This window comes from Bubalus kerabau, chromosome 2 (assembly GCF_029407905.1).
Source record: "Bubalus kerabau isolate K-KA32 ecotype Philippines breed swamp buffalo chromosome 2, PCC_UOA_SB_1v2, whole genome shotgun sequence".
NCBI classification, from domain to species: domain Eukaryota; kingdom Metazoa; phylum Chordata; class Mammalia; order Artiodactyla; family Bovidae; genus Bubalus; species Bubalus kerabau.
The window spans coordinates 105,104,729-105,132,392 of NC_073625.1; the positions used below are offsets into that span (position 1 = coordinate 105,104,729).

The 27,664-nt window shown below is 40.7% G+C and overlaps 2 protein-coding genes across 12 annotated transcripts in view; one reads left to right on the forward strand and one right to left on the reverse strand.

Annotated features, from left to right (window-relative positions):
* CCDC191 (coiled-coil domain containing 191) overlaps positions 1–450 on the reverse strand; it is a 101,733-nt gene extending 101,283 nt beyond the window's left edge. For 6 of the 7 annotated variants that reach the window (XM_055568223.1, XM_055568222.1, XM_055568221.1 and 3 more), the window contains exon 1: positions 251–450. In XM_055568223.1, coding sequence (XP_055424198.1) covers positions 251–343 — 93 coding nt within the window. In that variant the 5' untranslated portion in view covers positions 344–450. The remainder of the gene's footprint in view (positions 1–250) is intronic. The other variant, XM_055568226.1, reaches the window with a different exon arrangement.
* On the forward strand, positions 36–27,664 carry QTRT2 (queuine tRNA-ribosyltransferase accessory subunit 2). Of its 5 annotated transcripts, none has more exons than XM_055568232.1 (9): positions 36–136; positions 7,112–7,333; positions 8,089–8,144; positions 10,367–10,443; positions 13,653–13,865; positions 18,124–18,323; positions 20,688–20,839; positions 23,203–23,320; positions 25,256–27,664. In XM_055568232.1, exons 2-9 carry the CDS (start codon positions 7,134–7,136, stop codon positions 25,485–25,487), a joined length of 1,248 nt encoding a protein of 415 aa, XP_055424207.1. In that variant the 5' UTR covers positions 36–136; positions 7,112–7,133; the 3' UTR covers positions 25,488–27,664. The 5 variants fall into 5 exon arrangements, with proteins under 5 accessions (XP_055424207.1, XP_055424206.1, XP_055424204.1 ...); XM_055568231.1 differs by lacking the exon at positions 36–136 and adding an exon at positions 307–450; XM_055568229.1 differs by lacking the exon at positions 36–136 and adding an exon at positions 587–742.

The window sequence follows — 27,664 nt, forward strand, 5'->3', positions numbered from 1 at the left end:
AGAAAAGCGTTAGATGGAAACGGTTCTTTCACGACGCTGCCCATCAAAGCCGTAAGGCAACCAATCCTCCAAATCCCTAGGCCCCCTTCATTAGGGCAATGCAGCCACGGGGTCGGTCCCGACTCGGACCGGCCAGGTAAGGATGCCCCTGAGGGAAGAGGAAGGAAGCGCAGGCGGCGCTGCAGCTGTCCTCAGGGCTGGTCCCCGCCTCCCCGCCTCTCTCCACGAGCTCCCGATAGCAATGGATCACCTTGGTGGGACTCGGCTTCCTTGTAATCTGTTTCCAGCGATTCAGCCCTGTCCTCTTCCTGGAGGAGGACCTGTCTTGGGGCGCCAGCAACATTTTCCAGGTTCAGGCGCGGACTAAGGCCAAAGCTGAAACAACCGCTCCTTTGCCTAGGCTGCTGCCGAGTCTCGGTGGGACTTGTAGTTCCTCTGACCACAAGGGAGGTAGGTGTGGAGCTCAGCCGAACCACCACTCCCAGGAGGCTTTGCCCAGGCGGAACGATCCTGTTCAGTTACCCATGGCAACGGTAGCGGTTCCTCCGCCTTCCAATCACCAGTGTTCGCTTTGCAATTACTTTTGCCTTTTCCTGGCGCCCCGTGATGACGCAATGTTCCCTGATTGGCTCTAGAATCGGAGGCGGTGGTTCAGGGGGCAGAGAATTTTGCAAGCTGTACACGTGGTAGCGAAAGGCGAGAACCTAGGGTTTCAAGTTTCCTAAAGTTGGGAGGTTTGCAGGTAAGTACCTCCCCTCCCTATTTCGAGTGAGTGGGGGCTGCTGTGAGAGAGTCGCGTCGCGTCGCGTCTAGATCCTTCTCGGTTGTGTTGCAGTAACTGCGATTGTCCTCCCGCCATGTCTCTTTCATTTTCGGGTTCTCCTGGTGGGTCCTGGCTACTGTAAATCCAGATTCTGTAAATCGTGTGGCCTCATCTCATCTCAGAGAGAAGTGTCTCCGTTCAACAGGCGTCTGTTTAAGGGTCAAGTTCCCATGCGGAAGTTTTTCTGGATTGTCCAGGGTGCTTGGGAAGGTTGGACCGATCTGGAACACCTGAGCTAAGTAAGCACTCCGCGAAGTCTGGTGCCCCTGGAGATGGCTCATGGAGTGAAGCTAAAGCCGTCGTTATTGACTGAGCCTAGGTGTTCCCGGGAACTGTCCAAGCTGGGATATGTAGGTTCATAAGGCAGAGTAGAGATTTAGATCGGCAGCTTTGGGCCCAGTCATTTTGTATTCGTATGACCTTAGGAAACATGTTTAATAACTCTCGGACCCTCGGTTTACTCAAATGGGAGCAAAAGTACCTAAATCATTAGAGTGTGGTACCCAGTAAAAATCAGTGTATGCAGAGACCTCTACTTGGAAACGTAAACTAGAATTGAGATTTGTGAAAGATTAGGGAAGCTTTGCCCTCAGACTACTGCACCAATCATAGGATTGGTTACCAATCTCAAGTTACCAATCTGTAACTTGAGTTTTCATTGGAAGGGTGATGGTTGATTAAATTGTATTACATCCAAGCTATGCAATATCATAAAGTAGTTAGCTTCAACGGGCAAGTTAAGCTCAGTGAATGTCACCAATAACACTATAGCAAAATGGAAAATATGACTGAAAATTATATCTTAACATTACAGTTAGTATGTAAGCATGGACAAGATGAGACTTCTAACAGACTACCAGCCTATTAAAGTACAGGCTCAAAAGGCAGAATTCTATGATTTAAGTGGCTCTGGCATTTCCTAAATGGTGACTTTTTAAGCCTCATTTCATCTGTAAAATGCTCCTAATAATAGCATCTGTCTTAGATTGACATGACAGTACATGTTAGTGGAGTTAGCATGTGAGAAACATTACTTGATACATAGTAAGAACCCAATAAATGTTGCTACTGTTGTTATATCTTTAAGTAGGTTATGCTAATTTTAATTTTATTATGATTACTCACATATTTGGACTTATTTCTGCCATCTTATTCTGTATTTTCTATTTTTGATATGCTTTTTGGTCTCTTTTCCTCTTTCTTGCCTTTAAATATTAACCAGGTTTTCTTTATTCTTCCCTGTTTCTCCCCAGTGGGCTTGGGAATTATCCATTGTCAGTAAGTTTTAATGGTTACTTAAAAATTTTAAACACACATACTTAAAGTTTAACATTTTTATTGATCTCTCTCCTCTTCCCAAATAGTGAAAGAATTTTCGAATACTACCTCTGAGTAGTCTCGTCTTCTGTTACTAGTTTCCAGAGTTTTCAAGTCCATCATTTCTTTGTGTCTTTCTTAGTTAGCTCAGTGCACCATATTGCTTAGAAGTCCTTCACACTTTTTAATATGCACATACAGTGTAGAGCGTGTATTTGTGTATTTATAAATACATATATACAATTTTTCTTTTGCAAAAAATGTGTTCACCTAAGCTTGCTCTTTTCCCTCAACATATTGAAGTCATCTTCCCATGACAGTCTGTAGAGAATCCATTAAGAAAAATTAAAAAAAAAAAAAACAAAAAACAACCGTCTTTCATAAGGGAATAGAGGGAGGGGAGAAATACGTGACAGTGGAAGTGTTAGGACAGCTACAGTGCTGCCGCAGGTGCAGGGAATCTTGGTTAGCCCTTGTAAAGGCACGGCTACTTGTCCTTAAAGTGATTAAGAGTTTTTCCACTAACCATTATTTCCAAATGGCTCTTCTAATGGTTAGGACTTAACCAGGAAGTGAAAGTGTGGATGTTTGTATACCAAGAAAAGCATAACCCCAGAAATCTTAAAAGAGACTTATAGCAAGTGAAAAGGAAAAGGGCCAAATAAAAACCATTTAATACTTTGGAGACTGTTGGTTTGTTTCTTGAGAACTTTGCTTGGAGTAGTAGATTATATCACTCCAAAAACATATTTTAAAACTATGTGTATGTGTATATATATTATATTTACATTACTCCATAATAAAAGCTTTTTGTGTTTGAGCTGTTAGAAAAGAGATGCAATTATAAAAGTACTAACCACAAATTGATCAGTAATTAAGAAAGGAAAGGTGGGTTCAAAGCTGGACAAAGTTGCATGTTATTTTTTAAATATCAATTTCCGGGTAAAATACATTCTCTGATGCTTTCCTCAGATTTCTTAATGTTTGCATTCATCCTCACAATACAGAGAATCACCACTAGCAGTTTATCTATTGGAATACTTTTCCATAAACCCAGTTGTCTACTTTACCTCGCTTAGTTTTTTCTTTGATGCGGTGTCCATTCACTGTTTAGGGTAGGACTCTTAAGAAACCCTAAACTGCAGAATGTGAGTGCATTCCATTAGAGTCCCATACTGTGGAGAAAACCAAGTGGGTTCAGGACACTAAGCTGAGGACTTTGAATTTCATCTTTAAAAGTTTGGAGATTAAACTTTACATCGTATCACAGGAGAAGCCATCTCTGCATCTAAGAGCATGGTGGCTGATGTCCGCTAGAACTAACACAGACCTGTAATAACCGACCTTGGGTTAAGAATGAATGAAGCTGTTTCTTTGGGGAAAGAGTGGCAAAAGGAGATATGTGTATACAAACACTGTGTTACTCTCACTTCAAAGATGTAATCAAAAGCACAGGCCTCCGAGCAGAGACCTGGGTTCTAGACTCTGGTTAATCTCAGCCTCAGAGTCGGTTGTGGAACAGCAGAGGGGATCATCAAGTTCATGACAAGCTCTCAGTGCAGCGTCTCTGGTAGTAATGGTCAGACTTAACTATTCTCAGCATTTCTAAAGTCTAATGGCAATCATTCATTACCTGGGGTGTTAAACAGAGGTTTATTAAAGAGTTGTGGATTGTTTTTATCTGAAATTGAGTTAACTTGACATGGAGAAGCACATTGTCTTATGCTTGTCAGCAGCTTTATTTGTCAGTCTTATTTATTAATAAACTGGAAAAATGAAAGAGTTTGATGAGGAGAAGTAATAAAAATTGGTAGCCTTCTAGAGTCTTAAACTTCATTTTTTCAAACATGCTAGTTTTATCCAATAAAGGCTCTTTCTACTTTTATATGGTCAACTCGTGTATACGTTGAAACTCTTGACAAAGCTTAAACACTTAGATGAGACAGAATTTTTGGAGTAAGGGGAGGAACCAGCAAATTCTTCTGTATAGGCCTTTCTGAAAATACATGGGACAATGACGTTTCTTACATTTTCAGATGTGTGTGAGTAGTAAGTGCTAAGTTCTTGCAGTATTAGTAACCTTAGTCCAGTAAATTTTCATTAGTTCTTATTTTTGTCTCAAAAACCTATTGTTCCATGTTAGTTGATTCTAATAGAATAATAGGGTTGATTAATTAACCTTAAAGTGAATTTCTCACCTTCATGCTTCCCCCTGCTTCAATTCTCTAGAACTTAGATTGCAAAGTACATTCTTTAACTTTGCTGTAAATGGCTTCAGAGCTCTGTTAGTTTAAAAACTATTTTTATCACTTGAAATCAGAAGATTATGTGTATTATTTGATAAATCAATAAGAAATATGATTTTGTAAACTAATGACTCTTCTCTTGTATTTTCTGAGTTACATTCTTACTAGCCTGTAAATATATTTAATTTTTTGGTATAAACTTCCTTTTATTTTAACAGTTTTTATATGTAGTAACACAGTTTTATAAAAAGTAGCTTTTTTATTACCCTTTGTTAAAGCATAACTTTTTTCCCTTGAAAGTGGCTTAGTCATGTACAACATTTTGCGACCCCATGGACTGTAGCCCACCAGGCTCCTCTGTCCATGGACTTCTCCAGGCAAGAATACTGGAGTGGGCTGCCATTTTCTCCTCCAAGGGATCTTCCCAACCTAGAGATTGAATCTGCATCTCCTACACTGCAGGCAGATTCTTTACCATCTGAGCCATAAGGGAAGCCCCTTCTGCTAAGTCGCTTCAGTCGTGTCTGACTCTGTGCGACCCCGTAAACGGCAGCCCACCGGGCTTCCCCATCCCTGGGATTCTCCAGGCAAGAACACTGGAGTGGGCTGCCATTTCCTTCTCCAGTGCATGAAAGTGAATAGTAAAGGGAAGTCGCTCAGTTGTGTCCGACTCTAGCGACCCCATGGACTACAGCCTACCAGGCTCCTCCACCCACGGGATTTTCCAGGCAAAAGTACTGGAGTGGGGTGCCATTGCCTTCTCCAAAGGGAAGCCCCTTAACACTCTCTATTTGTGTGGGTTCCAATGAGACTTTTTTTAGATTTTTTTTTTTTTCTTTTTTTGATGTGGACCATTTCTTAAGTCTTCATTGAATTTGATACAATATTCTTGTTTTTTGTTTTTGGGTTTTTTGGCCTCAAAGCATGTGGGATTGTAGCTTCCTGACCAGGGATTGAACCCAAATCATCTGCTTTGGAAGACGAAATCTTAACCACTGGACTACCAGGGAAATCCCCAGAGTTACTTTTATGTCTGTATTTGTGATAACTTGAAATAATGAATGTTGAGTCATAGAAAATTGACCAGCCTTTCCTGAAATGCTCAAACTATTTAAAAAAAAAATTATTTTTTAATTGGAGGGTAATTATTTACAATATTGTGTTAGTTTCTGCCAAACATAATTCATGTTTAACATGAAATCACTTATTGAACCATATAGAAAGTAGTTACTCTTGTTTCTAAATTTCACAAGGATTAATTATTTTATTTCAATATAAGAGTTTATGACTCCCCAAAAAGGAATATTTGCATTTCTGAATATTTTTTAATTCATGATAGATAGTGCTTATTTATTTGGTAAAACATCTTTTAAACATTGGTTGACTTTCAGTGTGGTTTAATATAGTGCTTAAGAGGATAGGATCCAAGGTTGGAGCCACTCAGAGAGCCATGTTAATTTATCTATTAATAAAACTGCTGCTGCTGCTGCTAAGTCGCTTCAGTCGTGTCCGACTCGGTGCGACCCCACGGACGGCAGCCCACCAGGCTCCCCTGTCCCTGGGATTCTCCTGGGTCTTGCCTAAATTGCAAAAATTTGAGAGGGTATAGTGGTTGCTGTAGAGACACTGGTATTTCAGAATGCTGGATATCCAGTGACATTTTGCAAATGATCTGCCATGCCTGGTTACCAAGTTTTACAGAGCATTTAAAGAATTGGAGCCTGGGATTTGCTTTACTGAAAAATAATTAAGACAATCCAACAAAGTAATTGACAATGTTTTCTGATTTTTTTCCCCCCTGTGTATCTGTGGTATTTAGAAAGTGTATCTTTTTTCTTTTAATCAAATATTTTTCCTTTCCAATTGTAAAAGCAACTTTGCTTGTGAATTGCATTGATGCACCACAGTTTCTCACCTCTACTTTTTTAAAAACAAGGTTGGAAAATAATCCCACTTCTCAGAGATAATCTCTGTTTATTTGTTCAATATATATTTTTCCATGAGTGCATGCTCAGTTGTGCCTGACTCTTTGTGACCCCATGGACTACAGCCTGCCAGGCTCCTCTGTCCATGGGATTTTTCAGGCAAGAATACTTGAGTGGGTTGCCATTTCCTTCTCCAGGGGATCTTCCTGACTCAGGGATCAAACTCGAGTCTCCTGAACCTCCTGCATTGGCAGGCAGATTCTTTACCACTGAGCCACCTGTGAGGCCTATATATTCTTCCATATATTTTAATAAACAGCAGAATTCTGCTTTGGAACCTGTTTTCTTCATTTAATTACGTGTTAGGAAGATTTACTATGTTGCCTAGTATCCTCTCAAATCAGAGAAAGAAAAAATAGATCAAAATCATATTTCTTATGCAGTGTGACCTTTCTATATACACATTTTCCAAGCTGAGAGTAAGCCTTGGCTTCAGAGTGCCCTTCCCATGATTAGTCTTTACTTCTGTCCTTCCATTTGTTTGGATTTCATTAGCTGAGACAAAACTTCCCTGATTGAATTTAAATATGGATGATGTCATCATATTGCTCTGCAACTTTGGGAAAGGTACCTTATTCTCTCTGTCATTTCCCATCCCCCTATTCCTGATATCTAAAAAAATTCTAGACTGGGAAGTATATGAAACATGTTATTTATTTTTCTGTAAGTTGCTTTCTTTCAAAAATGTTTAGCCTTTAGCTGTCATGGAACTTCTGAATGTAATGTTCTTTTCTTATCAGGACTTAGAGGAATCCCTTTGAGATGAAGCTAAATCTTACCAAGGTGGTTAATGGCTGTCGCCTCGGAAAAATAAAAAGCCTCGGCAAAACAGGGGACCGCACCATGGACATCCCAGGCTGCCTTCTGTACACCAAGGCTGGCTCCGCCCCCCACCTGACCCATCACACGCTGCATAAAATCCACGGGGTTCCTGCCATGGCTCAGCTTACACTATCTTCACTGTAAGTATGAGACCTGATCATTCACGTGTCAACTTTAGCAGCAGCTTGGTTACCTTACTAAGTTGCAGTAAAGAGAAAGGCTTTTTTTGCTTCTGTATACAAAATGTGTAGGCTTTTTATAGTGAAATCAGAAGAGAGGTATCGAATGTTATACATCATCTGACCATAACATGGAAGACCTACATGTTAGAGCTGCTTCGCTTTTCCATACCACCCTCATTGCCGCTGTTCCCAGGGGTGATGGTGCCCATAATGCCCCATAAGGGCTAAACTTGGGACCGCAGGGATGTCTTCAATGCTCCAGCCTCAGAGTTTCCTCTGTCTCTGCATGTGTACTTGCTAGTTCTACTCTAGGGTAACAGAACTAATAGAGTGAGGTCATTTTGTGTCATGTACATACTGACCTTATCCCTAATTGAAAAATCTGCTATTTGATCAAATTACTCTGCAGGATTGTATTAGTAACAGTCATTTTAAAGGAACAAGGGCAAGAAGAAAATCTAGATATTCTGAAGCCCTTGATCTTTGCCAGTTTCTCTTTCTCACAGAGCCACTTGCAAATTAAAGACCTTCGCCCTGTCTAATGAACCCAACCTAATGAGTGGGGACTCCTGAATATGTTGTACTTGGTGTTTTGAGACTACACTTACTGTCACGTGGCTCATTTGGCTGAGGAGAAGAGGGCTTCAGTTGTTGCATAGAGTATCTGCAGAATGATTCATTATTATGTTACATATTTTTCTGTTTTCTTATAGGGCAGAACATCATGAAGTCTTGGCAGAATATAAGGAAGGAGTTGGAAAGTTTATAGGTAAAAGTTAATCAAGTTATTTGCATGTGCCTTCTGGTGTATTAATTTGGAGGTTGAAGATACTTTTTGTTTTTTGACTCTTTATGTATACAGTTATTCATGAATATAATAAGCATCTATTGAGCATCTAAGAATAGGCATTGGGGATTCAAAGATGCTGCTGCTGCTGCTGCTGCTGCTGCTAAGTCGCTTTAGTCGTGTCCGACTCTGTGCGACCCCATAGACGGCAGCCCACCAGGCTCCCCTGTCCCTGGGATTCTCCAGGCAAGAACACTGGAGTGGGTTGCCATTTCCTTCTCCAATGCATGAAAGGAAAAGTGAAAGTGAAGTCACTCAGTCGAGTCCGACTCTTAGCGACCCCATGGACTGCAGCCCACCAGGCTCCCCCATTCATGGGATTGTCCAGGCAAGAGTACTGGAGTGGGTTGCCATTGCCTTCTCCTCAAAGATGAGTAGGAAACAATTAACTGCCCTAATGAAACTCAGAGCCTAGTTGGCATAAAGATAAACAGGTAGTTCTAATAGAGTGTGGTGACTGCATTTGCAGGATTGGGAGTAGGTACATGTATGGTGAGAGCCTAGAGGGAGGAACATATAACCTGCTGTAGAGTCCACGTGAACGGAGGTCAGAATAGAGACCTCGTGGGTCAAGGAGGAGTAGGAGTAAGCAAGGTTAGGAGGTGGGTGTAGTGGTGGTGGCCGACAGGTGTGGGTGGCGCTCCAGGAGGAGAGCAGAGACCTAGAGCTGAGGGACTGCGTGGAACACACCTCAGACCCAAAGCAGGCTTGTCATGTTTGAGCCTAAAACATGGCAGAGGATGAAGAGTTTATATTCACCTATATTCTGATATGTTAATATTGTCTTCTGTTCCAGAAATAGGATTTTAAATGCCAGTGTATGTGTCCATTTACTTATAGGAAAAGCTTAGCAGTGACAGCCAGAGAACCAACTCTTCACCAGTTTTCTTCTGAAGCTTTTCCTCAGTGTCTGGGACTCACTTAATTGACTGAAAATCCGTCTCCATTGGTTATTCAGTCTTGCTACTTCTGAGGGAAACCGCACGATGACTTGGTTGTCACAAGGGCCTGTATCTCCGTAGAGGAATTTATGTAATACCATTTCCCTTGATCTGAGACCAATTTTAATAACTGGCTTTAAAGTATCCAAGCATATAATTAAGCGAAAATAGCTAATATAAGCTTTCTAGAGATAATTGTAATAATTGCAATTGTAGAAAATAAGGTGGAGAACTGCAGAGATTTTTGTTGTTTGCTTTATATTTTTGGTCTTCAGCAAAATCCTGTTTTTTTCCTATGAAAATGTGGCATATAAAATTTAAGTACATATGAGTTAATAAATATTTTTTTTTAATGAATGTCTTTTTGATTAAAAAAACCTAAGAAACTGTCATCTTGAGTCAATAAAACTTACTGAAAAGGAGATCCTTTTGCAGTGTCCTATAGTTTTTCTATAATTCTGTCCTTAGGGACCCACGATATGGGCTCCATTTATTATTAATAAGGTTACCTGTTGACTGTATAATTTTGTCTTTCCAGTAGCAAGTTCCCCTTGGATGGTACCTTATTGAGAATGAACTTAATGTTATTTTCTTCAAAGCAAATCAAGTAGGGTCAACATTTCATTAATCACTTTCCATTGTATCCTGCTTCTGGTTATACGTTTTCTTTGTAGCAACTCAGTGTCATTAGACATGAACGTTTAATTCTTCTTTTGGTTTTGTAGGTTTCAAAACAATCTTCATTCATGTTGACAGGCCTCCTATAATTCTAAGGTCGGGTGTGGGCAATTTACTCTGTTTTAGAGTTACTTTATCTGTCCTGCCGGAGAAGGCAATGGCAACCCACTCCAGTACTCTTGCCTGGAAAATCCCATGGACGGAGGAGGCTGGTAGGCTGCAGTCCATGGGGTTGCTAAGAGTCGAACACGACTGAGCGACTTCACTTTCACTTTTCACTTTCATGCATTGGAGAAGGCAATGGCAACCCACTCCAGTGTTCTTGCCTGGAGAATCCCAGGGACGGGGGAGCCTGATGGGCTGCCGTCTATGGGGTCGCACAGAGTCAGACATGACTGAAGCGACTTAGCAGCAGCAGTATCTGTCCTGATGGATATGAAGCCACATTATGAAGCTGCTGTCAGTTACAGCACTGTGTAATTGCTGATAGAAGTGCTTTTAGGGGTTCTTTTTCTGTTTATACAGGCATGCCAGAATCGCTCTTATACTGTTCCCTGCATGATCCAGTCAGCCCTTGCCCAGCTGGATATGTAACAAATAAGGTATGTTCTCAGAAGGTCCTTCAAGGCTGAAGCTTGTCTCAGGAAGTCAGCCCCTTGGACCCCTCAGATGCAAGGATTCCACCGCCTGGAATGCTGACCCATTCCAGATCCCTTTATGCCTTCTCTTTGTTTGTATGACTATAGTGGGATGGTGTGGTTTGTAGGGCAGCCCACGGATGAGTTAAGGTAAGGAATGTATCCTCAGCTTTTTGACTGTTGCCAAAACTTTGGGAGGAGAGAAAGGTCAAGTACATGCCCCAAAAACAAATTGCTATAATGGTAGAAAAAAATACTCTTTTGGTACCATGCTTTATATGCAGTTTTAAAAACCTCAGGAAAAGTAGGGAAAGTTGCTGATGAGTGTTATCACATGTATAACTATATATAGTAGGACTTCAGTATAATATTGCTGTTTAGAACAGAATTTGAAAAATCTGAACCCATAGCCAGAGGTTTTAGCTAGTCAAAAACAGTATCCAAAGGACTTCATTAAAAGTTTTAATTGGAGATACGGCCCCATTGCATTGTCCCAGACGACAAGGTTCTGGAAAGACTTCAGTATATACTGCTACTTCACAAACAGTTACTTTTTCTTCACCAACTTTATTGATATCAACAATGTCTGTTAATCTTACCTAAGATACCTTTTTTAAAATTTGTCTTCTGTTTTACACTTCTTTCTATTTTGCAATTTGAATTCAAAAGAAAATTTTGACCTCGCTTATTCCATTTATAAGGGAGAACGGATTCATTCAAACAGTGTTATGCAGGATGAAAAAGATTGTCTGTAGTCCTCCAATTATGTACATCTATTCTAAGAAGAGAGATGCTGTAGGGGAAGCAGTAACCAAAGGAACATACAGAGATTCTTGTGTACTATGAGATTTATGTCTTTGCATATAATTCTGTATCTAACTATGTCTAATGAGTAAACATGTATTAAACATTCATCATGTGTGAGGCCCAGACTGTGTATGGACCTAACAAAAGCAGAAGATATTAAGAAGAGGTGGCAAGATCTTCACGACCCAGATAATCACGATGGTGTGATCACTCACCTAGAGCCAGACATCCTGAAATATGAAGTCAAGCGGGCCTTAGGAAGCATCACTACAAACAAAACTAGTGGAGGTAATGGAATTCCAGTTGCGCTATTTCAAATCCTAAAGATGATGCTGTGAAAGTGCTGCACTCAATATGTGAGCAAATTTGGAAAATTCAGCAGCGGCCACGGGACTGGTAAAGGTCAGTTTCCATTCCAATCCCAAAGAAAGGCAATGCCAAAGAATGCTCAAACTGCTGCACTATTGCACTCATCTCACATACTAGTAATGTAATGCTCAAAATTCTGCAAGCCAGACTTCAACAATACGTGAACTGTGAACTTCCAGATGTTCAAGTTGGTTTTAGAAAAGGTAGAGGAACCAGAGATCAAATTGCCAACATTAGTTGAATCATTGAAAAAGAAGGAAAGTTTCAGAAAAACATCTATTTCTGTTTTATTGACTATGCCAAAGCTTTTGACTGTATGGATCACAATAAACTGTGGAAAATTCTGAAAGAGATGGGAATACCAGACCACCTGACCTGCCTCTTGAGAAATCTGTAAGCAGGTCAGGAAGCAACAGTTAGAACTGGACATGGAACAACAGACTGGTTCCAAATAGGAAAAGGAGTACATAAAGGCTGTTTATGGTCACTGTGCTTATTTAACTTATATGCAGAGTACATCATGAAAAACGCTGGGCTGGATGAAGCACAAGCTGGAATCAAGATTGCCGGGAGAAGTATCAATAACCTCAGGTATGCAGATGACACCACCCTTATGGCAGAAAGTGAAGAAAAACTAAAGAGCCTCTTGATGAGAGTGAAAGAGGAGAGTGAAAAAGTTGGCTTAAAGCTCAACATTCAGAAAACAAAGATCATGGCATCCAGTCCCATCACTTCATGCCAAATAGATAGGGAAACAGTGGAAACAGTGTCTGACTTTATTTTTGGGGGCTCCAAAATCACTGCAAATGGTGACTGCAGCCATGAAATTAACAGACACTTACTCCTTGGAAGAAAAGTTATGACCAACCTAGACAGCATATTAAAAAGCAGAGACATTACTTTGCCAACAGAGGTCCATCTAGTCAAGGCTATAGTTTTTCCAGTAGTCTTGTATGGATGTGAGAGTTGGACTATAAAGAAACCTGAGCTCTGAAGAATTGATGCTTTTGAACTGTGGTGTTGAAGACTCTTTTGAGAGTCCCTTGAACTGCAAGGAGATCCAACCAGTCCATCCTTAAAGGAAATTGGTCCTGAATATTCTTTGGAAATACTGATGTTGAAGCTGAAACTCCAATATTTTGGCCACCCTATGGGAAGAACTGACTCATTTGAAAAGACCCTGGTGCTGGGAAAAATTGAAGGTGGGAGGAGAAAGGGATCACAGAGGATGAGATAGTTGGGTGGCATCACTGACTCAGGGGGCATGAGTTTGAGTAAACACTGGGAGTTGGTGATAGACAGGGAGGCCTGGTGTGCTGCAGTCCATGGGGTCGCAAAGAGTCAGATACGACTGAGCTACTGAACTGAACTGAACTGAAACATTTATAATGTGTGAGGCCCAGACTGCGTTTGGGGCACAACCATGATATTAGATACTTGGTTCAGACAAATATACAATGGTGTGATAAAGGCTATCTTTTCTATGAAAGAAATAAATACAAATTGCTGATAGAGCTTACAAGAGTGAGCAATTGATTATGCCTAGTAGAGTTTGGGGAACACAGTAGAGAAGATGGCATCTAAACTCTTATGTCTTGAATAGTATTTTACAGGCAAAGAAGTAGGGGAAGGCCATCCCAATCAAAAGGAACAATGTGTTGAAAGAAAAAAATCAGTCTGTGGTATAATCAGAAATAGCATGGAGTGGAAGAGAGAGAAAGACTGGGATTCTGGAAAAGTAGTCACAGAATTCTTGGGCGATAACTGAGGAGTTGGCTTGAATGGACATTGAAGGACACTATGAGCTTTCAGGTCCTTAGAAAATTTGGAATATGGTATGGGAAACCTCTTTACCCACCATGTCTAGAAGATTGAATTTGCCACCATCTCTCCAGCTGTAAAGAAGAATTGAATTTAGAATTGCTTTAATCATTTTATTATTTTCTTTTTATTTGCACGTTACTCTTGCTAATTCCTCTCACCTTGTTCCATGGCAGTCAGTGTCTGTGTGGGGTGTTGGAGGACGAGTAGAAATGACTGCCTCCAAGTTCATGGCCATTCAGCAGGCCCTTCAGCCAGACTGGTTCCAGTGCATTTCAGATGGAGAGGCAACTTGCGACGAAGCAACTTCCATAAAAAGAGCCAGAAAGTCTGTTGACCGATCGCTTCTCTTCCTGGATAATTGTTTGAAGCTACAGGAAGAGTCAGAGGTAAAGCCGTACCACTCACCTCGCCTTTCTCCTGGGAACTCTAGCTAATTTACATTCCGTGATACCGCCCTTTCTGCCCCTCCTCCTGTTTCTTGCTCTTCACTTCTTGGTCTCTTTTACTCTCCTAATTTTTTTTTTTCTTCCCTGAATGTTTTATTGCTCTTTAGGATGTCTTAGGAGAAGAAAATGGCAGCCCACTCCAGTGTTCTTGCTGGAGAATCCCAGGGACGGCGGAGCCTGGTGGGTTGCCATCTATGGGGTCGCACAGAGTCAGACACGACTGAAGCAACTTAGCAGCAGTAGCAGCAGCAGGATGTCTTAGGCTCTCTTTTTCATCCCACACTGTATGTTCTCTCTGGGAAGCTCCCCTTAGTTTTAATTGCTGAAAATTCTAAAATTATGTATATGATCAAGATCACTCTCCTTAGCTTCAGAGTTACACAGCCACAGGCCTTTGCTACGTTCTATCACTAGACTATTCCTCTTATGCACCTCAGACTCAGAGGTAACAAACTCAGTATCTCCTATCCTCACACCTGCTCTTCCTCTGGCTCTCCCTCAGCACTGTTCTCCCTGTGTGACAGTCCCCAGTTCCTCTGCCCAGAGATTTGAGTCTTTCAAGACCCTTTTTAGTATCCAGTTAGTATTCAGTTGTTCACTCCACCCTGGCTTCAGTTCCCTACATATGTCTGCAACGTGTCCCTTCTGGCTCTATATCCTGAAGGCATAGTAACCTCATCATCTCGTGAGCTGGGGAAGATGAAGCTGTAGTAGTGAATAAGGGGTCTTGATAGCAGAGTTAATAAAGCTGGAAAGGAAGGCATTCATTAGGAGAGAGCAGAGGAGGTGGGAGAATGGGAGACAGCGATCAGAGGAGAGACTTTTAGTGTCTAGTCATTTGTGTAGAGTAATCCTGAGCCACGAGCAGGCCCACTGTGGCAAAGCACATGGAGTTTTAGAAAGATCATTATTTTGAGTTTACTAATAAAAAATGTACTTCGGCTAATCAACTTAATATACATGAAATAATTAGAGGAAGCTTACTTGTCATTCTGATAGAACTCTTAGTATCTGAGTAAGGGTTCAGCATGGGGACATTGCTGCGGCTCTGAATTGTTAGCTCTGCTACCAGTTATTTGCTAGCGATTGTTTTCGGCCGGTAATTATCCTTGTAGGATGAGTAATGTTTGTATGAGTAGAAAGGAGGACAGGGAGTGTGACAGAGTGTGATTATTAGAAAGGCCAGATGAGCCTCAAATCCCTCTTGTGTGTTGTCAGCCACACCATTTCACATTGTTCTTGTGGGTTGGGCAAATGCCTGGGTCCCTCCCTGTCCCCCTTATGCTGTTGTCTTGACAGGATTATTGATAGTGCCCCCTTTTAAGTGTGTTCCATTTTAGACAATACGGTTATACTTTTTTTTAAAATTTACTTATTTATTTGGCTGCATCGGGTCTTAGTTGTGGCATGCGGGATCTTTGGTTGTGGTGCGTGGGCTTTCTAATTGTGGTGTGCAGGCTTAGTTGCCTGGCAGCAAATGGGGTCTTACTTTCCTGGCCAGGGATTGAACCTGGGTCTCCTGCATTGCAGGGCGGATTCTTAACCACTGGACTACCAGGCAAGTCCCTGGTGGTTACACTTCTTATACCCATGAAAATGAGTTCCTAGATGGGGCTATGCCAGTCACGTAAAGGAACAGGCCTGTGTAACTGTCTGCTTTGTATGTCTGCAAGCATCTTTTCCTCTCCCTGTGATTTCTTCCTCTTATCCATTGAATCCTCTTATTCTGAATGCCCTTAAGTATCGAGGCTCCTCAAGATTCTGTCGTCAGCTTTCCTTCCTTCTGCGTGTATTCCTGAGGCCAGGGATGGTAAATAGGTTTCATCTCAAGGTGCTCAGAGCTGTGCACGGTGCGGCAGGGTGAGGAGAGTCTCCTGGCTGTGTCTAGCATGGCAGCAGGCGAGGGAGTGGCAGGCCTGTGCCAAGCACCTCCTGCTGTCTAGCCTGGGCCGTCGCACCAGTATATACATTGCCCTGACTTTTATTCCATATCTTCAGTGGCTGATACCTCAAACTCAGAGTGCTCAAAACAGAATAATCACCTTCCCTCACCCTCCACTGGTGTCCTAGGATTCCCTGTCTTGGCCCTTCTCATCTCCCTGGACATCTGAAATAGGAGCCAGGAGTCGTCCTATTTTTGTCTGCGTCCTCTCCCCAGCAAACTAATCAGTCAGGTTGTGTTGAGTTGTTGATTGTTCTTCCTGACGAGGTTGCAGATCCTCTGTCTCCTTTTCACTCCATCACTACTGCCTCAGTCCAGATCCTCTTCGTCTTCCCCAGTGATTCAAGTCATCTCTACTCCATCCTTTAACCACAGTCACGCTCAGTTCACTCTCCGCACAGCAGCTGAAGTCTTCTTTCCGGAGGAATAGTCTGATTATGTTCCTCCTGCTTAAGCCAAGAAGCAGGAGGAACATAGCCTTTTAGCCTCTTTATAGCCTTCCAGGCTCCCTTCCCACCCACTTCTTCTATCGAAGAGCCACTGTTGATTGGTATTTTTCCTTGTAAACCTTATTTTTTATAGTTACATACACATAATTATTACATATATGCATGCCTCTGGTTTTTATTACATGAATATGATCATCCTTTCAGGAATTTGCTTGTTTTTATTTAACAATGTCTTGAAATTATTTTCCTGTTAGTGTATATATTACTATACGTTCTGCTTTCTTTTTAAAACAGCTGTGTAGGAAGCCATACTATGAACATATTATACTTTACTTAAGCCTCTACTCTATTGATGGATGTTTAGCCTGATTCCAGTTTTTCATTATTCTACACATCTTTGTTTCATATGCACCAAAAATAAACTTTGGTGCATATGAATAAATATATTTGTAGGTGATATTCTTAGAAGTGGAATTTTAGAATGTATAAAGATAAAAGTATTGACATTTTGGTAGATGTTGTATGCTTGCCCTAGCATAAGGCAAGCTGAACTAATTTTTATTCTCTGTAGTTGTAAGGGTATGTAAGTGCCGTTTCTCTAACCCTTTTACCTCCACCGTGTTGATTTTTATCTTTTGACTTTTCTTTCAGTGTGATGGGCAAAAATGGTATGTAATTATTTCCAGGTTTCATTTCCTTGTGAGATTTAGTAAGCTCTCCGGATGTGTTTTTCTGAAGTTCATATTCACATATTTGCCTAGATGTCTGTAAGGTTGTCCTTTGCTTAGAGGATTTATTGGAGCCTTGTCCATGGTGTAGACATTTATCTATCCCTCCAAAGAGTACGTTCCCCTTTACTTTTGTTGATAGTATATTTCACTAGGGATTTTTTTTTAATTTTTCTGTGCTCAATTATGTCTGCCTTTTCCTTTTCCTTCCAAAGCTTTATCTTGCTTTGGAAGGCCTACCTTATCCCAAGAGTATAAAAATACTAAATCTGTCTTTCTAATACTTGTATAACTATATTTTTTATGCTTAGATCTTTAGGGCCATCTGGAATTTATGTTTGAGAATGGTGTACAGTACTGATTTTTATCTTTTTCCAAATGGACAATCAGTTGTCCCAGCGAAACCCAGTGTCATAGTTCCTAATGTTATTTATAACTAAGAGATTTTTTTTTTTCCCCCAAACTTTAAACTTTTTATTTTGTATTGGGGTATAGCTAATTAACAATGTTGTGATAGTTTCAGATGAACAGCAAAGGGACTCAGCCATACATGTATATGTATCCATTCTCTCCCAAACCCCACTCCCACTGAGGCTGGCACATAACATTGAGCAGAGTTCTCGTTGGTTATCCATTTTAAATACAGCAGTGTATACGTGACCTTTCCAAAGTCCCTAACTATCCCTTGCCCTGGCAACTGTAAGTTTGTTTTCTAAGTCTGTGAGTCCTAAGAGATTTAGAAGTAGCCTAGAGTAGACCAGGAGAACCATTTCTACAAATGAAAGCTGTTGCTTTTGTTCTTTTCCTCTTATATCTTCCTGGTGTGTGTTTAAGCTAAAGCATGACTGCCTATGTTGATTGTCTCAGTTTCTCTTCAGTCTTTTCTTTCTTCGTTGAATGGCTTTCAGATTGTGTTCTTTGGAACCCTAAAGGTTCTCAGGAAGGAGAGTGTGCTATCCCCCTGCATGCTTCAGCTGAGATCTTGTCTCTCCAGGGGGCTTCTGGTAGCTAATGCTCATTTAAACAGAGGTCTCCACTACTGGAAACAGTTAAAAATGTTCAATCCTTTCTCACCTTAGGTCCTCCAGAAAAGTTCGATCATTGGAGTGATCGAAGGTGGAGATGTGACAGAGGAGAGGCTGAGGTCGGCTCGAGAAACAGCCAAGCGGCCTGTTGGCGGCTTCCTTCTGGATGGCTTTCAGGGGGATCCAGCGACCCTGGAGACTAGACTGCACTTGCTGTCATCAGTCACTGCGGAGCTGCCCGAGGACAAACCAAGGCTAGTGTTCAGGAGGATGCAGGCCAAGCCTGGTGGGCTGCAGAATGTGCAGTGTAGTATGCAGTCTCTACATGGGCATGTCTTTTGACGTTTTGATTATGTTCTTTCTGGGCTGAGTCTGCTTGAGGGAGTTTCCATCAAGGCCGTCTTGCCTTTGATTTTAGAATGTAGGCCAGAGGACAGTGCCATGTGAGTTAGTTTATTTGATTCTTGTAAGTGAGGGCAAGTGATATATTATTCCCCCTCATTCTTGTGCCAAATATAAATAATATTCTTTATTCATTATAACCTGGGGACAGGTAGAAAGTCACATGGAACTCTGGCTTTAATCACAGAAAGCTGAGGACAGATCTGGGATCTCCAGTGGAATGAAGACGGATTCTATCAATAAGGACCTTTAAGAGGTTCTTAGATTTGAGGCAGGTAGTGAGGAGGAGTATTTTTTGAAATCAGGGGAACTGGCAGCCTGAGTGGGGCTGGCTGTTTCCATCCATCACAGGATTCACTATGTGCTGGAGAGAAGAGTGATCTGCAAGATTTTAAGGCAAAAAAATCCATAAGTTTCTGTGTACAGCTGATGTCTTACCAGACTATCCACATTTTTTTCTTTTTTTTTTTTTAAAGACGGTAGTCTTTTATCCCAGTTGGTATGAATATTCATGCTTTTTTTCCTGCAGATACATTAAGAAGTTTGATTATGGGGTAATGCTTATACCCCTCGGGCTGATGAGTAATATTATGTGTGCTGTGCTTAGTCACTGAGTTGTGTCGATTCTTTGCGATGCTATAGACTGTAGCCCGCCACGCTCCTCTGTCCATGGGATTCTTCAGGCAAGAATACTGGAATGGGTTGCCATGCCCTCCTCCAGGGGATCTTCCCAACCCAGGGATTGAACCCAGGTTTCCCGCATTGCAGGCAGATTCTTTACCTGTAATGGTCTGAGCCACCTGGGATACCCTGAGTGATATATATATATATGTATGTAATTTTACTACTTTTTAAAAAGAGTCCAGGTATAGCTTGCAGTTAAGTATATGGATTTTAGGCATGCCTTGATGAATTTTTATTCCTGTATATGCTTGTAAACACCAGCCAGAACAAGATATTTCCAGCACCCCAGCCAGCATTCTCCCCACCCTCGCCCCAGTTTTATCCTAGCCCTCTGTGTTCATTGCTTTCCCTCCTGTGCTTATTTCATTCGGGTGCAGATGACAATTCAGCACTAGTATTTCTAGTCATTTTCTGGACTTCTTTTGAATTAAATGCTCACAGATGTCTGTTACTGGATTTGAAAGCTGGGATTGTTTTTCTTTCTCTAAGTGTGTAGAAATGCCAGCTTCAGTTGGAGAGGAGTTCTAAAAACATGACATTACTTGAAGGAAACTGTAGTCAGAAAAACCAGCATATATTTAAGGGTTCTGGTTGTTTAATATTACATAAGCCTTTTTTTGGACTTCTTTTAGAAATCAGGGAGTCTATAAGCTTTTCTCTGCCAGTTTATAAAAGGGACTATGAGTAGAAAAACAAACATAAAAAATAGCAGCCAGCCAGCCCTGATCTATTGCATCTCCCCATCTTGTTTTAGTGGCAAAACCTAGTTGAATATTATTAACACTCTCAGAATGCATTACCTATTGCCTCTAGAAATACCATCTCATTCCACCATGCAGACGTTTTGTTAATGGAGAAAATATAAAGAAGCATAAAGAAAGCTAACTAGATTCTTGGATCCTGTGGGCAGAGTTGAAATTCCGAGAGTAAGAATTGCTTTGTAAATGGAGCTATGAAGAATACAGTAGGTAAAAATGTCTTTCTTGAGCCAACAATGAAAAAGAATTATAAGCAAAGTACAGTTAAAACATGGAAGAGTATTTGAAGGGGAAATAAAGCACACAGCTTTGCACTAAAAAAAAAAATCATATGCAGTGGATAGAAAGGCTACAGAGTTCAGTCCAAGACTCTGGAGATTGTTTCAGAAGGGATGAGGGGGAAAGAAAACTAACCCTTATTAGCGTCTCTTTGGAGTCAGAAACTACACTCTGCTTTTTCAAGTACATCATTCATCCTCACAGCCAGTCTATGAGATGTGTATTCTTGCTTTTGTTTTTAAAATGGGGAAACCAAAACTCAGAGAGGTTAAGAAACCTTCCCAAAGTAACACAGCAAGTAAATAAATGGCAGAGCTGGGATTCCAGTCCAGGTTTCTGCCGCCAAAGCTCTGTAGTCTTTCCACCATGCCTCTTTATCTGCTGCCTGTCATGCTAACCATGATTTTCATTATTATTACTGTTAATGCCCTCTGGAAAGACTCTGATTTCATTCCTGGCGTTGTCCTCATGTCACTGTACATATTATTTTCACAGGCTCATCTGTGGTGTTAGCCGGCCAGATGAGGTGCTCGAGTGTATTGAAAGAGGAGTGGACTTATTTGAGAGTTTTTTCCCTTATCAAGTGACAGAGCGGGGATGCGCCCTGACTTTCAGCTTTGATTACCAGCCGAATCCTGAAGAGACATGTAGGTCTTTTGAAGTTAATCTCTGTGTCACCCTTAAATTCTTTCTATTTCCTATCAGCTTTTGGCTTGAGTCACAAACCAGAAATATGTGCATACTGTAAAGCCAGCCTTTTATAAAACTACGTCTTTGTTTCTTATCTGTACGCCCTGGCATGTTGGCACATAGAACCAGGCACTTATTACTACACACATAGCTCATCAATATTCGGAAGTGATTTTTGTAGGGAGCAGAACCAAGAAAAACAAAACCTCTTCTATTAACAGCCAGAAAAAAAGAACATTCAGAGTGAATGAATAGTGATGAAAATCTAAGAAAAGAAAACCTTTGAACTGCTTGGTGAAAGTTAATTCGTTTTTTCACAAAGGAGTTCTTGTCTTTTTTTTTGCAAACCTCATGCTAAAATACAGGGAGTCTCACCCCCTCTGATCTTAGTGTTACTTTGCTTTTTTTTTCATACTGAGATGTGAAAGCTGTTTTCCTCTGCTAATGTTCCCTTTGAAGCACTGCCATTTGCTTTTATTGTTTAGTTATTCAGAAGTCAAGAAAATCAGTTTCAGATCCTAATGTTTAGCTGGCAATGGAAAAGGAACCAGGAGACAGACTTTGGGTTGGGGTCCCTCGAAGTGTCTCTGCAGTGTTTCAGGAGCGTGTTGTAGGCCCGTTTGCCCTCTGGCCTTCGGAGTGTGCTTCCCTTTCCCGCCTGCTGCTCCCCTTAAATTTGAGTAGGGTCAGAAACTTTTATTCCCCACAGTGATGAAAATTTCATTCAGGATTTGTTACACTTCCGTAACACAACTTAAGCATTAATCTAAATGGAATTACTTCTGGAAACAAAATCAATCAAGTTGATCAAATTCTTAAGCAGAGGAGGCCTGGTTTACTATCTTTTAGACAGATTATAACATATGTATATAAATACTGCTACTGCTAAGTCATTTCAGTTGTGTCCGACTCTGTGCGACCCCATAGACGTCAGCCCATCAGGCTCCGCCATCCCTGGGATTCTCCAGGCAAGAACACTGGAGTGGGTTGCCATTTCCTTCTCCAATGCATGAAAGTGAAAAGTGAAAGTGAAGTCACTCAGTCGTGCCCGACCCTCAGCAACCCCATGGACTGCAGCCTTCCAGGCTCCTCCATCCATGGGATTTTCCAGGCAAGAGTACTGGAGTGGGGTGCCATTGCCTTCTCTGGTATATAGATAGGTGTGCCGTAAACACTTTATAAATGTTCCGGGCTTCATTTACAAGTGAAATTATTTCTGCCAGCACATAGGTGATTGTTAGTCAGTCTGCAGTGTGAATATGCAAAGCTCTACAGAGAACCTGGTATTGAGTTCTCTGGAACAAACCAGTTCCTTTTGGGCCAGAGAAAGCCAGATTTCTTCATGATTGGAAAAACTGAGTTTAAACATTTTTATTAAAGTATTATTATGAATCATATTTGTGTATTTGCATAGTAAATTGGAGCTTTTTGCCAATTTCAAAGTGAAAATTCCACAAGAATTAGTTGCCTGATGTAGGCAGTAATTTCCCCAGTGACAAGGACTTTTCAAAAGCCAGGGTTTTATTATGGTTTTCCACATCAGCATGCCAATAATGGCAGCAAAATTAGAATAGCCATGGGCTCAGTGCTCAGGTTACATCGCTTTTTCCTTTCACCTGGGCGAATTTACCTTCCTGGGACCATCTGCCCATTTTCCTTGGGCCTAGCATTGTTATTACTTGTTCCCAGAAATACTTCTCTACTTGCACTCTGGCTGGCTCTTTGCATAGTAACTAGTGTTTCTGTTGCAATTCCAGCAATGTTCTTACTTAAAGCAAAGAGTTCAAGGGAACAACTCAAATTCCCATTTAATTCTGGATTAACTGAGTTCCCTGGAGGGCCAGAGTCTCCATACAGAATACATAAATTAAAACCATATTCTACTTTTAATCTGTAATATAGGCAGTTACAAATCCCAATGAATTTGCATGTATATTATGATAAGACATGACCCCAACACACAGGCACACACACATTTATTCTTTCCCTCCCACTCTGTCTTACACACACACAAACATACACACACCCAGCTGGTTTTTTAAAAATCATTCCTTGAGAGTAAGATTATAAGATATATACTTGTAGCCATGTTTTACTAGACATAGTTGAATCCCCAGGTTTTGATACTATAGATTACAGGTCAGTGCTCACCTTGTTACATGTTCCTTTTTTCAATGTGTGTGCATTTCCTTAAGAGAAGTTCTAAGGAGTGGAATTACAGGGTCAAAGGACCTGAAATAGTAACTAAGACAAAAATTCTCCTAGTGGCCAGTCTTTACCTGACCTTCATTCAAGACTTCTTATTGGTTTGCCCCCTCAGTATTCCAACAAAATGGAACACAGGAAGAAATAAAATATGTGGATCAAACAAAGAAAAGTAAAACAACCAGTTGCAACCAAGAAATGACATCATTTGAAATTAATCTGAAGGAAAAAAAGTAAGGATTGTTTTTTTTAAATTTGATTTCTGTCTTTTTAATTTCAGTCTGTTTTAAAAGTTTTATGTAACTGTTCCCTTCTCAGTTTATGAGTTCATAAAATATTTATAGTTGGACATTGTTTGGGCCTTCTCAAATTCAGTGCTAGCTGAACTCTTTTTTTTTTCTGTAGATGAATTTGTGTACTTTGTCTTGTCAGAAAACTGAGGCTTGATAACTAATGTTTTAGAAGAGCTGTCAGGAGGATTAGACCAAATCCACTGTTTGGTATTTCTTATGATTACTTGAAATAATGACCATGTAAAATAAGAATTTCAAGATAAAATACAACAAGATTTTTAAATTTTAAGGAATTTAAGCCATCTTGGTTATATACAAATTATAAATCTTAAATAAAGTATTTGCCTCTATAAAGACTAAACTAAGATATCTTGTAACTTTGTATTTGGCCAAAAGTGGAAATAATCAGTGAACAAGTAAGTGGTTTTTCTGGAACTTGGTATACTTGTTTTAGTGCTGGGGTATTTTTGGTCTTATGTAAAGGGACATTTTAGGGACTCAGACTTATTTATTACTATCTAGTAACAGTACACAGAGAAGGCAATGGCACCCCACTCCAGTACTCTTGCCTGGAAAATCCCATGGATGGAGGAGCCTAGAAGGCTGCAGTCCATGGGGTCGCTGAGGGTCGGGCACGACTGAGCGACTTCACTTTCACTTTTCACTTTCATGCATTGGAGAAGGAAATGGCAACCCACTCCAGTGTTCTTTCCTGGAGAATCCCAGGGATGGTGGAGCCTGGTGGGCTGCCATCTATGGGGTTGCACAGAGTCGGACACGACTGAAGCGACTTAGCAGCAGCAGCAGCAGTAACAGTACAAACTTGAAAATTTATGAAAGAATACGAAATTCTTAGTTCTTCTCTCTGTAGTGACTTCTTGATTGTAGGTCTGAAATGCTGATGCTTACCATATTTGACTTATTGAAAAATAGCTGAAGAGATTCATTTCTGTTTTTAAAAAGCTAGGGTGATATAAATGGTTACTACTAAAATTCCCTTTACATTGTGGAAGTCATTGGAAACTGCCATATTTATCAGCAATAGACTTGAAGCTTTGGAGATTTGGCATTCAGATTGTGGTTCTGCTCATGACTGTGTGACTTTGGTCAAGTCATTTAACTTCTTTTTAATAGCTGATAAAAGATAGTGCATATAGTGCTTAGCATGTGCCTGTCTGTGTCCTTTACTATATTAACTCATCTAATTCTTGTAACAGCTCTATAAGGTAAGCATTAATAAGGCATTGTTATTACCTGATTACATTTCGGATGAGAAAACAGACCTGGGGGAGGTTAAGTGACTTTCCAGAGTTGAGTTGTGAACCAGGAAACAAGCCTGGTCATTGTAGCTCCAGGGCCTTCCCTTTTAGCCCCCTTGGCCAGTCTTCATTGGTAAAGTGACAGGAAGAATGTCTGTCTCCACGGGTGGTTGCAAAGATTAAATGAGACTGAACATATAGAAGTTTTTTGTAAACTGCAAAAAGCTCTGCAAGTAAAAGGGCATACTGTCTCTTCTAATATTATAGTTCTGATGGCAAGTGGGAGAAGAGTGTCATTCGTCAGAACCGCGTCTCCTCACATTTTTGTGTGCCTTTATAGTGTGACTAACCGTGCTCAGCAGGAGGCAGCGAGCATGTGACTCTGCTGCTGCTCCTTGGTAAGCCTTGGTCTAGGAGGCTGTATCCATCAGAGCCAGACTTCTGAATCTCCTGGCCCACTGTGCTCTCCATTACCTTTTGACTACATTGCCCTCTTCAGCAAGTGCCTGGCACTACGTTTGCTAGTTGTGTTACTAACTGTTGGTTATGTGCCAGCAGAATAGGTGGTCTGGGTTGTCAGTTTCTTGTGGAACATCATTGTAACTTCCTTCCTCAGGTACCAGGAGGACTTCAGTCCTCTCGTGAGAGGGTGTTCTTGTTACTGCTGTAAGAACCACACTCGTGCATACATCCACCATCTGCTGGTGACCAACGAGCTGTTGGCTGGCGTCCTACTTATGATGCACAACTTTGAACACTACTTTGGATTTTTCCACTCCATCCGGGAAGCACTGAAAAGCAACAGACTGGCTCAGTTGAAAGACCTCATCCGCCGACAAGCCTCCTGAGATGTGGCACCCAGTCTGACTCTTTACGTCAAGCCTGCACCACGGTTGTGATGTGGGAAGAAGAGAGCCAGAAGTGATCGAAACTTTAAACTTTAGTCACTCATATTTGAGAATGAAGTCTGCTTAAAGTAGGAACATCTGTACTGAGCTCTGCCCACATAAGGCTAAAGAGACTTCTTACAACTGAAATGACCTAGATTGATCAGAAGAAATTGAAACATGACCTTTCATATTTCTACACTCTTTTAGTCAATAGAGATTTGTTTAGTCAAAGATAAAAGCTTTAGATATAAGAGGACAGCCTTGAAGTGGGGATGATGAGAATCTGAGGGTTCACTGAGTTGGATTGGAACTTGAAGGGAGATGATTGGTCGTAAGTCGTATTACTTCTGTGGACATGTGCCTGCTGACCAAGAGGAATCTAGCTGATTCAAGAGTTTTCTTCATTTTTATCCTAATATTCTCAGGGGCCTCTTTTGGATTCTTCTGCCTCCCAAGCTGTCCTGGCAGTCCAGTCAACCAGCAATGACTCTTGTGACTTCACCAGGCTCACATCTCCATGGAATGTGGAGCTCTCACGCTGCTCCAGTGACCAGTTGGCACAAGGCACACTCTTCATTTGACCATATGGTCTGTGACTTTCCTCCCTAAAGTCACCACACTTGCCTGTGTGGAGCTGAAAGTTTGCATTGCAGCTTTCATCTGGTCATACAGATCCACTGTGGTCTGCCTTTCAGGCTCATTCATAGTCGAGCCACATAATGACTGAAGTTCCATCACTTGGGGAGATTCAGTCACTGTGTGTTCAGTTGGACGGAGCCCTGGCCTGGCTGTTAGGGGATTGGGTTTCACTTACTCAGCTGTAACACTTGGGCATATATCACTTAACCTCCCCATTCCTGTTTCCTTCTGAATAATGGGGACAGGTGTAGTGAAGAGTACTAGATGAATCTCTAGGTGAATCTAAGATTCCATCCAGCTCTTAATATTTGGGGAACAAGAAGTTTTAGATTAGAACCATAGCTTTACATGTATCCTTGTTTATTAATCACTATTGGCCTGATTTAAAATACAGTGGTATCAGGAGTCAGGCAATAGTGGAGATATTTGAGAGCCTAAAAAGAGGTTTGGCCCATGGATTTTAAAGTGGTTGGTAAATTGGCATCAGCAGGTCCTGAGGCTAGGAAGGCCTTCCCTGATCACATCTCATTCTATGAATTTTTTTCTGCTCTTGTCAAAGGAATGACATTCATGTTGATGGTATGACAGGTGATTTTTATTTATAAGTGCTTTTCTATATTTGTCAAGTTTCCTGTAAAAATACACATACGTGTGTGTTTCACACATAGTTTTTATAAAACAACAGAACAAAAAAGATGCCTTTGTTTTGTTTGTAGGGGTATAAAATATTTGTTTTATATTTTTATGCTGTATTTTCCTCTTTGTTCATTTTAGTGGGCATTACTGAACATTGTTTTTAATTATTATGTGGCTACTATATTTTTATATGTTGGGCGCCCATCTCTATGGTCTTCTTTTATTAGTGGTTTAAGAATGTACATGAATTCCAAAGTTCATGAATTTCAGAATTCACAGATCCTCCTGTAACCTCTCTTCCAATGAATGCAAGGGTACTTACAAAAGACAGGATTTCTATTCTCAAGAATCTTCTTGTTTTGAAATATATTGGATTGGACTTGTTCATATGTTTATATTCCTGTTCAATGTCAAGCCCATTGTTGGAGAAGTATTAATAAATATCCTAGAATCCATATAAAATTTATGAGCTTTATTTGTGTTCAAAGCACTGAAAATTCTGCCAAACTTTGTCCATTTCTCTGGATCTTTTTCTTGTTAGCACATTTGAAAGAATATTTCTTTCCTTTAAACTGATTAAAGTCAATAACCAATAAACATTTTTAATTAAAAAAATATCTGGTTTCCTATAAATAGTAATACATCTATTAAACAAAACATTAATTTCCATGGTACCAGAAATGTTCTCCATTAGAAAAGAATTTTTCTACATTGATTCCATGTGTAGTCATTGTTTTTAAGTGTACTCACACTAAATGCAGAATCCAGGAAAGAGATTCAGGGATGCACCTGTCTCTTTACATAATCAGAGGCCTTAAGGCTATGCTAGCATATAATAAAAATAATAGTAATAGCCACAA

Excerpts from the sequence above, each read along its gene's own strand:
- QTRT2 (XM_055568232.1), top strand. The coding sequence starts at position 7,134 with ATGAAGCTAAATCTTACCAAGGTGGTTAATGGCTGTCGCCTCGGAAAA. Across the intron at positions 18,324-20,687 it reads CTGCCCGAGGACAAACCAAG|GCTCATCTGTGGTGTTAGCC; the intron begins GCTAGTGTTCAG and ends TTATTTTCACAG. Across the intron at positions 20,840-23,202 it reads GCCGAATCCTGAAGAGACAT|TATTCCAACAAAATGGAACA; the intron begins GTAGGTCTTTTG and ends TTGCCCCCTCAG.